The sequence below is a fragment of the Mus musculus genome, chromosome 2 (genome assembly GCF_000001635.26).
Source record: "Mus musculus strain C57BL/6J chromosome 2, GRCm38.p6 C57BL/6J".
NCBI lineage: Eukaryota > Metazoa > Chordata > Mammalia > Rodentia > Muridae > Mus > Mus musculus.
Genome location: NC_000068.7, coordinates 33,060,578 through 33,074,750, shown reverse-complemented (window position 1 = coordinate 33,074,750; position 14,173 = coordinate 33,060,578). Strand labels below are relative to the sequence as shown.

Below are 14,173 nucleotides of genomic sequence, written 5' to 3'. Positions count from 1 at the left end.
ACAGCCACCTGTGACTCCAAATCCAATATCCTCTTCTGGCCTTTGGGAGCACCTACATGCTAATACATAGACATGCACATGTACATAAATAAAATAAAAAGTAAATCTTTAATAAAAGGCAAAGTACTGTGATCTTACCCCGTCCCAGTACTCCCTAAACTTTACAATACACAACAACAATGTGCTTCAACCCTGCATTCCAATTCACTGTGTCTGGAGTAGACTGGCGTTTTTTTTTTTTTTTTTTTTTTTTTAGGAGATTCTGATTTGAAAGTGACAGTTATTTTCTTACATGCTTCTTGCCTAGTTTCCAGCATAGTTAGGGATAAGGACGGAGAGAGGTGTGTTTCTCACACTTCCCTTTTGGATGCCGTCTGTTTCATTTCCTCTTTCTTTGACCTGGCCTTTTTTTTTTTTTTTTTTTTCCTGGCTCCCCTGACTTAAAAGATCCCATCAAAGTTCTGGATAAACTGAGATCTAGTTTATCTGCACCCTCAGCTGGAATTAACAGAAGTGTGGGGCTTTGATGTCCTTATTGCTGTAAGGAGTACTTGCCCTCACCTACAGTTCTAGCAATATCCTGATGCTTTTGGCCAAACAGGGACCAGCATCGGGCCCTCAACATCGTGCTCCCAGGCAGTAAAGCTCACGTTCCAGGGCCTCTACCACCTGCTCTTATCCATCATTCCCAGACTCCAGCAAACAGCCCTCTACCTATGACCATCACAGCCTCTCAGGTCTCCTCATACCCCAATCCTTCCAGAATGCTCTTCTCCTTGTGCCTCTGCCAAGCCTCAGCTCTTCCATGCACCCTTCCCTATCTGTCTTAATGGACCACTCATCTTCTACCCTCAGGAACCTTGCATCTCTTTGCATTTCTCCAGGATGCCAGTCATATTTTGCCTTGTAATAATTTGCAGACATTCTTTAACTTGCCTCGCATGGGGACCACTTTTTCACTGTATCCACAGCAAGCTCCAGGCTCACTGCCAGATGCCCATGTAGTGGCTAGAGCATGAGTTCTGCTAGAAATCCAGTGTCTGGAGGGTTCTTTCAGTTACGTTTTATAGTATTTCTTACTTTTGTATCTATGCATGTGGGCATAAAAGTGGATATACTTCTTAATACCCTTCTGTGGTTCGGAGAAGAGTACATGCTGGCTATAGGAGAGTTTGAAATCACTGAAAAGTACAGAAAGGACAATGAAGTGCAGCTTTAACTTCCTAGCCTGCAGGTAGTCACCATGAAGACTTAGTGTGTCTCTTTAGCAATCACATTAACGTACAACATAGGCTTCTGTATTGTCTTCTTCTTTACTTAAAAACAAATGTCATCTTTTGAATAATGGGCACTCTTCCACCAACAGCAGCACTGTCTCCTCTCTAGATCGCTTATTTCTTATTTATGTCTAATTTCATTTGCTGGCTGTGACCTTTTTAGAATAAGAATCAAGGTGCCAGGGAAATAACTTTGTAAAGTACTTGCTGCATAATTACGAGGTCCTACATTCCACTCCCAGCATTAAAATAAAGAAGAGTGGGCATTTCCCATCACTCCGTGCTCACACAACTTTCCATTCTCCCGACTTCTGGTTCACTCTGTCCCCTTTCAGGTTCTGCTCGGGCATCTAAACTGAGGCTTACTCAGGCTTCATTTTTCTTTTATTTTGTAAGAAACGGGTCTCGCTGTATTGTCCAAGCTGACCTCAAACTCCCGATCCTCCAGCCCTGTCTTCCCATGTGGCTGGAAATGCAGGTGAGCCCAAGTGCTCCTAGATTTGCTATTTAGGTTTTTAAAAACTGTTGTTTCCTGTCCCCCAGGAACGCCCTTCATTGTCCCTCTGAGGTTACTGGGAGCCTCCTGTCCTATCCACAAGCACGGGTTTTTCGTGCTGCAGAGCACGCTGCTAGAAAGAGAGCTTGTCCTCCGTCTGCCTCGGGGAACGACTGCTTTGCTACCATTTTATTTCAGTTTCATAGGAAAGAGAAGTTAAGGCACACATGCTTCCGTTCTACTTTTGTGACTGGAGGACATGTGTTCTCATGGCTGTGGTACAGGGCTGTTGCATTGTTTTTCTTCCTTCAGAACCCTCAAGCAAAACAAAGCAGCTCTTCAGACCTTGTATCTTCTGCATTCAGAATATCCACCCAGCACCCAGACATCCCTGGCCTCTGGAACGGATGGAGCTTCTCTGATCCAAGCAGCTGCACAGACAGCTTCTGCAAAGCTTCCTCATAGCTCCCGGCATCTGGCTGGTGTCTGTCTTGTAGCAGTCTGCAGTGAGTTGGAGCAGGCAGGGCCTTCTCCTGTGCTGGTCTGATCCAGTGAATCTGGAAGTCACATAGAACAGGGGCTTTGGTTGGAAGAGGAGTATGGAAGTAGTGTTTGCTCAGCTCCTTACAAAAGCTTGAGGAAATGCCAGCCATCTAAAGCCACTTTTCTATTGTTTTCTTTTCAGCTTGTAAGTAGCCAGTGATCATTAATTGACCATATTACAGAGAGACCACATGACTCCTTAGTTCATCTCCTAATAAGCTTGTTGACCTGCACATCCTTGTCACCCTTATTTGCTATTTGGAGCATTTTTCAGCAGCATATGCCTCTAGCAGTTGACCCTCATGCAGGTGGTGCTGCACTTACTAGGTGATCAAACCATCAAGCCATTGTGTCTCAAGGCAATTGACCCTTGAAAGAGTTTGTGATCACACAGATAGATGATCTGTGAATGTGACTTCAGGAGCAAGTACCCTAAGCAATAAATGATGTTGGTCCTAGGCATATTAACTGAAGATCTGTTGAGCCTGACAAAGCGCCATCGTCGAGATGGACAAGGCCATGAAGCTGACTTCTGTTAGACCTTTGGGTTCACACCTTCCCTCCACAATCTGATGCCAGTTTGAATTCTACAAGTACATAGAGGGTGCCAGGGTACACTCCATTCAGCCTGCTGAATCTCACGTTGGCCTGCCTGCTGAATCTCCTGGTGGTAGTGGAGCTGGGTTCTGCACAGAGAAGCTTCCTAACACCATCCTCTGGGCAAACTTCTTTCTTAGTCTCTTGACTCCTCAGCTCTGCAGAATCCCTTTACTGCTCCTCAAAGGTCCCTTTGTGAGTGGTTAGAAAAGAACCCTCCCCCATCTTGCCTACTGTTTTCTTGAAGAAAAATAGAGGTGCTAGTAAGTAGGATCCTTGCCATGAAAAGATTCCCCCTCCCCCCCAACTTTGTAAGCATTTGTGTGTGGACACAGCAAGCATGTTGAGGCAGTCTTCATGGTTTCTTTGCCACTGTGCTGTGAGCTCCAGGCTAGCTGACCTGTGAGCTTCCCGGTGATTCTCTTGTCTCCCTGCAATCTCTCCATAGATTCGAGGATGCCTTAGTGAAACACCAAAGTATTGAGCTCCCTGCCTGCCAAGCTTCCCACATTGGTTCCTTGTCTCTCGTCCCAGTGGAAGAGGGGGCCCCTCCACCCCAGAGCATGGCCTTTATCCCTCCCTGCATGCAATGCACACAGACTGGAAATAAGACAACAGAACAGGAGATGAGCCCCACAGCACCACGCACAGCTGCAGCATGGCTCCATCTGGCCACCTTCCTGCCTGCTCCCACCCTTTTCATTTATGTTTATTGATACTGCTGGAGATAGCCCCCAGGACTGGGCCACATTCCACATTCTACCCTTCTATTGATATAAAGCTAAAACTTTGTTCCCTTCTGAATACTTTCTGAGCAAGGTATGTGTTAGGGTGTTTGTGATTTGCATATAAGACTTCAAAGGAGTCTGCTTTCTTGACTACTGTTTACAGTTTTATAAGCCTGCGTATATTGAAAATCATTTCTCAGAGGTCCTGTACTAGAATAAATTGTATTAGGGCTGCAGAATAAATTGCATTAGAGTTGCAGAATAAATTGCATTATAGCACTGGAACCTTCCAAAGCTCCCTCAGGCAGAAGCTGGTCTCCATTTCCTCTGACCTCCTCTAGACAGCACCCTATGCTGGCTTCTGTTGTTGTGGCATTTAACCAGGTTGGGTTGTGATTTATCTGTTTATATGCCTTTGTCCCTCTCACATACACAGTAGCATTGGGGTCCTCTAAAGCAAGAACTGGGCTGCATTTATCTTTGTTAATGTAGCAGTCAGTAAAGGTCCAAAAAAATGTGCTCTAGCCATTTCTTTCTGATAAATCTACCAATGTTTAAACAGATTTCCCAAGATTTTGAATGGAGCATTAAAGCAGTTTCATCAGTAATACATTAATTAGTGCTTTAGTAGCAATCAAATCTCATGCTTACCATTATCACAATAACACGTAATGCAGTAGTACAGTGTTTGTTGCTTGCCTGCTATGTCCAGGGACTGTTCTGGGCTCATTGCATTTTACATGATTAAGTTCTCTCTACACACTTAGATGCAGATAGAAGCTCCATCTGTTTTACCCATACATACACAGTACTTTTTCTTTTAAGGTCTCTTTAAGTAACCCAGGCTGGTTCCAAACTCTCCATGTAGCTTAGGCTGACCTTGACCTTGAATCTCCTGCCTCTAGCTTTTATTGTCTTCACTTTAGAGATGTGGAGCAAAGATGGATTTCCCCCTTCCCCACCCTCAGGAACAGAACCAACAAATAAGAAACTTGGATTTGAGCTGGTCAGCCTGGGCAAAGAAAGGAGGTGAAAGATAAAACACTATTTTTAAAGATGTTCTTTACATAACCTTTTGGAAATTTGTTTTTTTTTTTCTAAGTATAGTGTGTTCCTATGGTTGTATTCTCGAATGCCAAGGGCACAGTGTGGGCCTAACAGGAACCATGAGCTGCTGAGGAACAGAACCGCAGCTCAGAGAATTGGAGTAGCTAAGCAGACGGAGAGCGGTTTGGGTTTTGAGGAAATACATATTTGCGTTAATTTTTAAGAAGGTTGTCACTTAATTGCCTTTAATCTGAAACTAGTAACATTTTTACTAAATGGCAGTTAATAACATTTTCCCTGTTTTGTTTTCCTTTAAATTAGTTTTCTTAATTTTGCAAGTGGATATTGTTTAGATAGACTCTTTTTCTGAAATCAAACGTAATAAATACATTGACTCACTACCCTGATGGGCTAGCTCTTTCCTAAGAAAGTGGCCCTGCTTTCTGTGTCATTAACATGGCCCTGACCCGGCAGTGTCATTGCAGTGTGTGGCACTAGGTTCCTCCTCAGAAGAGCCAGGCCACCTCTGACACCTGACACCAGGTCACACCTGACAGCTGACGTCTTTAGATTTTACAGTTATTGACGTATTTGAATTTCTTTCTCCTCTTGATGTCCACTGCTTGTGTGCCTAGATAACTGTCCATCTCATTAAAATGACCCTTTCTTTCTGGTGATTGCATTTGCTTCACTTTGGTGGGGCACATCTGTCTTCTTTCTAAGCAGGATTTCACTGTCATCGAGGATGGTGCCTCGATCCTCCTGCCTCAGTTTCCAAGCTGGGATGGTAGGTGTATCCTACCTCACCTGCCTGCCCTTTGCTTTGTAGTGGTCACCTCAGGCTGTCACATCTATTCCTTCTCATCCTGCATTCTTCTCTCTGATCCCTGGCCCCTGGCCTCCCTGCCCTGCCTGTGCTGTGTGATTCCTTGTCATATCTGCTAGAAGCAAATGCCTAAGTCCCTGCTCTCATCCTTCTTGTTTAATTGCTTCAGAATATGAGTTTTCTAATAATTAAAATATCTGTGGCACTACATGTTGTGGCTGCCCTCATTGTCCTCACTGTTTAAATAATCCTCAGGTTTGCTGTTCCTCAAGTGTAGATTCTGAGTTTCCAGTTGCTTTACTCTGTAAACGGAATCTCTCATTCAGTTGCATTATACTGAAATAGGATCTATACAGTTTCATAGCAGAATCCAGAATTTTTTTTCTTATATGGCACCTTATCGGATTGTTCATGTTACTGTTCAATATTAGCTTCATATTTTAAAGTTGAATAAATGTGTTGAGAAGTTGTGCACTTATGAGCAGCGGTGGAGGTACATGCTTGTAAATCCAGCACTCACATGGGTGAGGCAGGAGGATTATAAATTCAGAGGTAGCCTGGACTGCACAGCAAAGCCCATTGTGCTCGTTATTCTTCAGATACACCTGTTCTGGTGCTCCAGGTCAGTTTGTAGGTTTTGAATGGTGAGCTTATTGCAGGGAAAATGGTTTCCTCCCTTGCAGATGGAAGAACAGTGAAGAGAGAGCTAATGAGTTCACTGTCCTTCACAGCCCGCTAGCTGCCGTGAGCGACTGCTGGTCGTGCTCCCCAAATGCAGGCTCAAGATGGTTCCCCATCCTTGTGTGGTATTCTGTGGCCTCTCTGATCTCTGGGGTTATTGCTAGAGTCAAGGCAAGGGACCGGGGAAAGAATGTCCCTCTTGAGAGTGTTTCTGTACATGTCACCCAGGACTTCTGCATACCTGCTGATAGAGACAATCAAGTCAGGTGATCAGCTACCTCATGGGAAATGAAGTCCAGCCTTGTGTCCAAATATGACTATGGCATCGTGGAAGGAAGTGGACCTTAAAGCACATGTCTATGCCCCTGGGATGGGTTGGAAGAGAGGACTTATGGGTTTGTGCTGTGGGCATTCTGATACATTCTGGGGGATATGGAGTCCAGGCTTTTAACAAAGTGCTTTGTGTTGATTTTCTGTGCCAGGTTTTCTGTGCTTTTAATAGGCCAGAGCAGATGTCTGTGAGGAGTAATTAGATAAGGAGGGCTACCTGGCAACAGTGTTTCAGTGTTTCTTCTGTGGTAAAAGACTTTTCTGTAATGTTGGGGGTTTTGGTCCCTTAGTTATCTAGGGCAGTCTGCTTTTCATCATCTGGTGTGACAGTCTTTGTAGGCCCTAGACTGCTATACAATGGGGACATGGTGGGCCTCACTGGGACTGCCACTGTACATCCAGCCTGCATGTCACTAGTACAACCTCCTTCCCAGCCAGTGTTCCACCTCAGTCTGTCTGGGAAGCCCCTCTAGGACATGCTCAGTGGCGTTGTTTAAGTTACAAGAGTGTTAGTAACGCTTCAGTCTGGCTTCACTCTGCACTTGTTGATTTGGGCTGCTTGCCTCTTCCTTCTCTTTGCTCTTTCCCGTGTGATAAACCAGTAGACTGACTGACATTTCTCACATGAGTGATGAGCCTACTGTGCCTTCCAGGGATCAACCCCATTTTCCATAGAATCTCAGCCTTCATCTATTGATTATAGATGCCCAATGAATCCCTCCTCTACAGCACACAATGGGCTTAGCTCTGCAGATGCTTTGGTGACCACAGATAATGCAGTCGTCCTCGTGGAGCTTATTACGGGACAAAGGGTGCGTGCACCCAAGGAGAGACCCAGTGAAGTCAAGGAATCACAGAAAAGAACATAAAGCCCAGCTTGGCTGAGTGGCCCTTTGCCCAGGCAAGAGGGCAGGGAAGGCATCTTGAAACAAGAGGAACTTGGGTAGATTGGAAGGCGGGGACGAACCATCTTAGTCAAGAGCAGTAGCTTATAAATGAAGAAAGAGGAGAGACAGCGGGAGAGGGGGATAGGGGTGGGGTTGTGGGTCACAAACACTTGGGATTTACCAGGTCCACCAGACACTGCATGAAAGTGGGGCTGGAAGGAAGCAGGGGTGTATGAGACTAGGTGGGTTAGGAGGCAGCTGCAGCCATGCAGGTAGGTGTGAGGGAGTCTTGGTCTGAGATCTGAGTCAAGTCTCTCTCTGGATTTCATGGCCCTGAGTTCAGAGAGCACTTACTCTTTCCCAGCTATGAGATCATGAAGTGTGTTCTTCCTTTCTTCTCAGACTTCCCAAACTGAGACAAGCTTTATGCCTCTTGTTCTAATCTCAGCAAAGGGAAAGGACAGGGTTGCCTGTGCTTGGCAGTGTTGGGGATGCAGTGGGAAACAGTGTTTCTGTTCATTCTTGGGTATATGAAGGAGTCATGAATGGCATCAGCTTTTCTCCCAAGTCTTCCATGAGGCTCACGTGGCCAGGACTTTGCCAACTTAGATTTCCCTTCCTCTACCCATGAGAGATATTGTGAATTGACTGTGGTGTTCTGCTCCTACCATGTCCTGATGTGACCTCAGACACTTCATCCCAAGGCCCTGCCACAGCTGTAGGAGCATCTCCATATTCGTGCCCTCTCTGCTGGTCCCTGTACTTTTAACAGTGAGTGGGTGTCCACTGTTCCTGGAGACCTACCCTTGTCTTCCACTTGTACTTCATTACTATTTTGTGTGTTTGTGTGTGGGAACACATGTCATAGTAAGTATATATGTGGTCAAAGGCCAGACAACAACTCTGTAGAATCTCTTTTTCTCCTTTATGTACCTTCTGGGAATGGACCTTAGGTTGCCAGGCTGGCTCAGTAAATGGGTCTCCCCACTGAGCCATCTCTTGGGCCCTTTTACTCACAGTTCAGAACTGGCCTCAGAGAAAGTCAGTGCATAAGTTCTCCCTTCCTTTTGATCCCATCCACACAGTTTGTGCCCTGAGTGCCCTCCATTTTTATAGTTTGCTAGAATTATAAACTCATTGTTAGAGCTGTTAGCACACTGAGTTTTGTGACGGCCAAAAGGACACAGTCAGCATAAGTAGAATTCATGTGAGTCCCCACATAGAGCTTCCAAATGTCCTCTCCAGTGGAACCCTGGCTTGGGCTGGCTGTGACACACAGAGCACTGGCAGAATGACCGACTGGTTTCCTGGTGGGTTTGATCACATGGCTGACTTTAGCCCTCAGTCCCTCCAAAGAGAAGCTAGCATGTATGACCTAAACCCCACCACCAATTATACATTATTTGGCTTAAAGCTCTTAAGAAGAGAAACAGACACTCAATGTCACTCAAAAGAGGACCTCTTTTTGGACAAGGTCAAATTTCATTGCCCCACCCCCAGCCTTAAGACAATGTGAGATTATATACTGCCAATTTCCAGGCATAAACATTGACGCCTGCCAAGTGTGTCCAGAGGTTACTCTGCATGTGGGGGGGTCAGTAGTAAGCCCTGGGCTTGTGTGGACCTTCTAGGTGAGGTGAAGCTTGGAGGATGGCTGCCACTGACACATCTAAGCTCTGCTCTGTCAACTAGTCATGTAACTACAGCTGAGATACTTTTTAACCTTTTCTTCAGTAAAAGTGAGATTAATCCTAGTACCTACTTTGTGTTGTTATTACATAAGGTAAATGAGAATGTTTGTGCTAGGGGCTAAAAATACATGGTATATTGAAGCACATGATAAAAGAAAACTGGATACAATTTCATATTTTAGATGTTTATTTAATGCATGTGAGTGCTTTGTCTGCATGTATGTATGTGCACCACATACATACCTGGTGCCCACCGAAGCTAGAAGAGGGTAGATCCCCTTGAACTGGAGTTACAGGCATTTGTGAGCCACCATGTGTGCTGGAAACTGAACTTGGGTCATCTGCAAGAGCAACAAGTGCTCTAAGCATCAGGGTATCTCTCATGTCCTCTTTGTTTTTAATGTTTAGATTTTAGTTTGTGTATTGTGTACTGCATGAATACCTAGTATCTGTGGAGGACAAAGGCAGGTATCAGATCCCCTGAAACCAGAATTATATTTGATTGTGAACTACCACATGGGTGCTAGGAATTGAACCCAGGTCCTCTGCAAGAACAACAAGTGCTCTTAACTGCTGAGCCATCTCTCCAGCATACCACCCCACCCCCTTTGTGTTTTGAAACAGAATCTCACTGTATCCCTGGTTAACCTGGAACTCTCTATGTAGACCTTGAACTCAAAGATCCCCCTGCCTTCTATATTCATATTTGCCATGAGAAAAATATTCCAATCTTTTTTTCAGATCCTTTAATATGGTGAAATTTGTTTGTGTGGGGTGGTTCTGAAATTTATTCTTTATTTCTCACCTTCATGTCTTTTAAACAGAGGTTAAAGTAGGAGGTAGCAGTCATAAGAGGTTGTATTCTGGTATGGGGGAGAGCCTGAGTTAGAGGGAGCAAATGTACTCTGATACATTTGGATGTGGACATTGTTGGCAGACCTTTGCTATAAATTGCAGGGAGATTTTAATAGTTGGAAACCATATATGCACCATTTTCCCACATTGCTACTGAGAAGACTAGAGGGAGGCTGTCTTGAGGGTAGCTTAAAGACTGCCAGGCCAACCTCCTGTCTCCTTTCTGCCCACCACTTCCTAGCAGCAAGCTCCCTAAAGGCAGTCTACTGGCAAGCTGCACATGGCTGGCCTTAAAAGGGCCACATCAGCCTTCCAGAAACTGTTTAAAACTGAATGAAGCCCAAGAGCTTTCTCTGATAGTTACACCTTGAGTTTGTGCCAGCCACTAATTGTTCTCTAGGCTTTCCTGGGAAGGTGGCTGAGCTTGGGGCTTGGCTTTGAGGTCTGCCATCTGTGAACTGCTATTTGTCCACATGTGATGTGGATCAGGACTGTTTGTCCATGGATCATAGCTTTAATGTTTTTCAGTTTGGAAAATGTTTCCTCTAGGTAGGACTTGTTCTGAGACTCTTAAGGCCTCAAGGTTCCCAGAGACTCTGTTTCTAGGTTGGGTCCACCAGCTAGTGTTGGTAGATGGGTCTGCTTTGAGAAGGGAGTCACAGGAAGTTTGCAAATGGAGGCCCAACTACCTAACTACATGTTTTTCCCCCCCAGCTCATCTCTAGTGATGCCGATGGAGCCATCCAAAGGGCAGGAAGATTCCGAGTGGAGAATGGCTCTACAGATGAGGTAAGGATGCCCCAGTTCCTGCATCACCACCAAGCACTCAGCAGTAGCAGTAGACAAAGACCCCATGAGTGCAGATGAGTTGCCTAAACCGAACCCTAGAAGGGACAAATAAGAGTTTTCCAGAGCTTTGCACAAAGCAGACGTGAAAGGGAAATACCATTATGGGGTCATAGAAGGTCTTTCAAAGATAGTCGTAAAGTCAAGTAGACACATGGGACTGGTCTGCCCACAGCAGCCCGGAGGGGGACCCACAGCCTCTTTAATGAATCTCTGTTTCCCTAAGGAAACTCCTGCCTCCATGTCCTCAGAACACTGGAATTACAGGTATGCATACACCACCATGCCAGTTCACGAAGTACTGGGTATCGAACTCAGGGTTTCTTGTGTGTTAAGCAAGCACTCTGCCTGAGCTACATCTCCAGTCTCACGATGTAAACTTTGAATACATATATATCTCATGGAGTTATCAAATAAGGGTGATTAGCATATCCAAATAAAGGCATTTTATTTTATTATAGTTTAGTTACAGTGCTGAGAACAATCCCAGGGCCTCATTTGTTCTAGGAAAGTGCTATACCACCATGCTGCCCTCATGACCCAGAGCTTTTTAAATTGAAGTCCTTAATGCAGGGCACTGGGTATGCTCCACAGAGCCATAGAAGAAGCAGGCTCAGCTATTTCTTCCTGGAGATACTCAGAGCTATGAGCCTCCTCTGTCTGGCAGTCCAGCTCAGAAGACTGTTGCTGAGACGCAAGGCAGCATCAGGGTGTGGCGGAGATGGCTTTAGGATTTAAAGCTCAGTCTACCATGTGACTTACTGTTTCTGAGTCAAATTTCTGCTGAGTAGGATAGAGATGGGTCCTGCTCTATGGCACCTGGTCTCACTGCGAGTTGTTTGTGTTTTATACTTAAGCACAAGATTTTCATAATCCACTTTGAGTGTAATCTCATTAACACATCCCACATTACTAATTGTCAGGAGTTTTGTGACATCTTGATTCTGTCACCTGTCCTATTAGCTCCCCCACCGAGCAGCTTTGCGGCTCCTTCAGATGAGCTTGTCCTGCCATCTGCGTGCTTGTTCCAATTATTAATTAAAACGAGCATTGCCCTGGGTGGACCACGGGGGACTCCCTCCCTGCTCCCTCTTATGTCAATTAGTTGATGGCAAAACAGAGGGGACAGCCTTCCAGCTCGTCACACATTTACCTTTGTCAGCGTGGGAAGGTTGTGTACTGTTTAGGGACATGAAAATTCAATTTGGGGGAAGAGCACTTAGTAATAAAGAGTGTATCATCTGGCTAGCAGTTCCTCTCGGGGTATTATAGCAACATTTAAAATAGGGGAGGAGCCAGAATAACCCTAATTTCCCTCCTAGAGACTGACTGTGAGTTACAGTCCAGCCTCACACTGGAACGCATAATTGAAGAACTGTTTTCTATTAGAATGAAGTTGGACTAGAGAAGTGCTCGAGGGTAAGAGCACTTTCTCTGCAAACATGAAGATCCACGTCTTAATCCCAGGCACCCACACCAAAGCCGAGGCTGCATGTGCCTGTAGCTCCAGCCCTAGAGGACAGAGGTTACTGGGAGATCCTGGGATCACCTGTGTCCCATGCAGTCACCTGCACTTACATGCATATCCCCACACACCTGCACATAACTGAAAATAGTTTTTAAAATAACCTTTGAAAAATATGTATTTCTAGAGAATAACAAGAAGGTCAGAAGGTAGTTGTAGGGCCTCAGCATCCTAATTTATGCATTTCTATGCAAGCTATGTATTTTCCGAGTCTCTAGTCAATGGAATTGTTGATTGAATCTTTTAAAATTTTTGTGTTTAATTTTGAGATGGGGGTCTCACCATATAGCTCACTCAGTTTATCCTAGAACTCTGTGTAGCCAATGGGAGCTTTGAACTCATGAGTCTCCTGCCTCTGCCTCCTCACATGTACTGGGATTACAGATGTGTGGCTCAAGTGTTTAACTCAAAAAATAAAATAAAATAAAATAAATTAAGACCTTAAGCAGGAATTAACAGGAACAGATCTAGCTGTTCTACATAGAAATTTTTTTCTAGCTTTTTTTCCTTTTCCTTCCCTCTACTTCTTCCTTCCTCCTTTCTTTTGCTCAAATTGTCTCAGCAGAGTCTCGGTCTGTCTATGTAACCTAGGATGGCCTTAACCTCATCTTCCTGCTTACACTCCCCAAATGTCAGGACTGCAGGCCTGTACCACTGTGCCTGATTTCCGTGTTTCTGGGGATGGGATCAGGGCCCCGGGGCATGCTTAGCAAGTACTCTACCCACTGAGCTACAGCCTCAGGCCCCAAGGCATTTTCTTTAACGAAAAAACAAGTGTCAGTATGATATGTACCATTACCATGTGTATATGCATGTGTGTGTGTGTGTGTATAGGTATAGTATGTGAATATATGTGTGTGTGTGTGTGTGTATAGGTATAGTATGTGAATATATGTGTGTGTGTATGTGTGTGTATAGGTATAGTATGTGAATATATATATATATATGTGTGTGTGTGTGTGTGTGTATAGGTTTAGTATGTGAATATGTGTGTGTGTGTGTGTGTATAGGTATAGTATGTGAATATATATATGTGTGTGTGTGTGTGTGTGTGTGTATGCATGTGTGTGTGTATAGGTATAGTATGTGTATATATATGTGTGTGTGTGTGTGTGTGTGTGTGTGCATATGAAAGTAAATGCATCTTTATAGGAGTGTCCAAGCCAATTGTGTCTCATGGTTTTACTGTAGGAAAGAAGCAGATTGGGATGTGGAGGGTGGAGGAAAAAAGATTTTAAGTTTTGTTTGGTCTCACTTTTTTTTTTTGCAATGAGCTTATGTTTATGTTTACAATTGTAATGATTCAGTATTCGTCTTCTTATGTTGCTGTGCTAAAGTCTCATGACCAAAGGCAGCTCAAGGGAGAAAGTTTATTTTGGTTTATGGCTCCTGAGAGGAAGAGTACATCCTGGTCGGGAAGCATGGTGGAGAGCAATAGGCAGGCAGCTGGGAACTCATGTCCCTACTGCAGGCACCAGACAGAGCTCCCAGACACAGAGCTCCTCCAGCCAGACTGCACCATCTAACCCTCCCAAACAGTGCCAGTAACTGAGAAGCAAGCATTCAGATACCTGGGCCTGGATGTATGTGGGGATTTCCTGCAGAAGTCAAATATTTGGGGACATTCAAGTAGAATCGGGTATTTTGCATGGGTTTTGGTTAAATTTACATTGCTGGTAGGAGCATAAGGTGGTGAGTCTTCTGTGGAAATCTGTCTATCCCCACTAAAACCGAATGCCTGAGAGTGTGTGTGTCCACCAAGGAGAGTCCTGTTCACAGTGGCGCCAGTTGCATACGGCCTAAACATCCAACAACAGGACAATGAGTACATCCCTCTTGGGTTT

The 14,173-nt window shown here is 44.7% G+C and overlaps 1 protein-coding gene across 17 annotated transcripts in view; it reads left to right on the top strand.

The window, feature by feature from the left end:
* The window catches only part of Garnl3 (GTPase activating RANGAP domain-like 3), a 145,635-nt gene that overhangs the window by 57,109 nt on the left and 74,353 nt on the right, over positions 1-14,173 (top strand). For all 17 annotated transcript variants that reach the window (XM_030252276.1, XM_011239223.3, NM_001355201.1 and 14 more), the window contains one exon: positions 10,673-10,747. Coding sequence is in view for 9 of the 17 variants with exons in the window: in NM_001355201.1 (NP_001342130.1) it covers positions 10,673-10,747 (75 nt within the window). In the remaining 8 variants the exon portion in view is untranslated. The remainder of the gene's footprint in view (positions 1-10,672; positions 10,748-14,173) is intronic.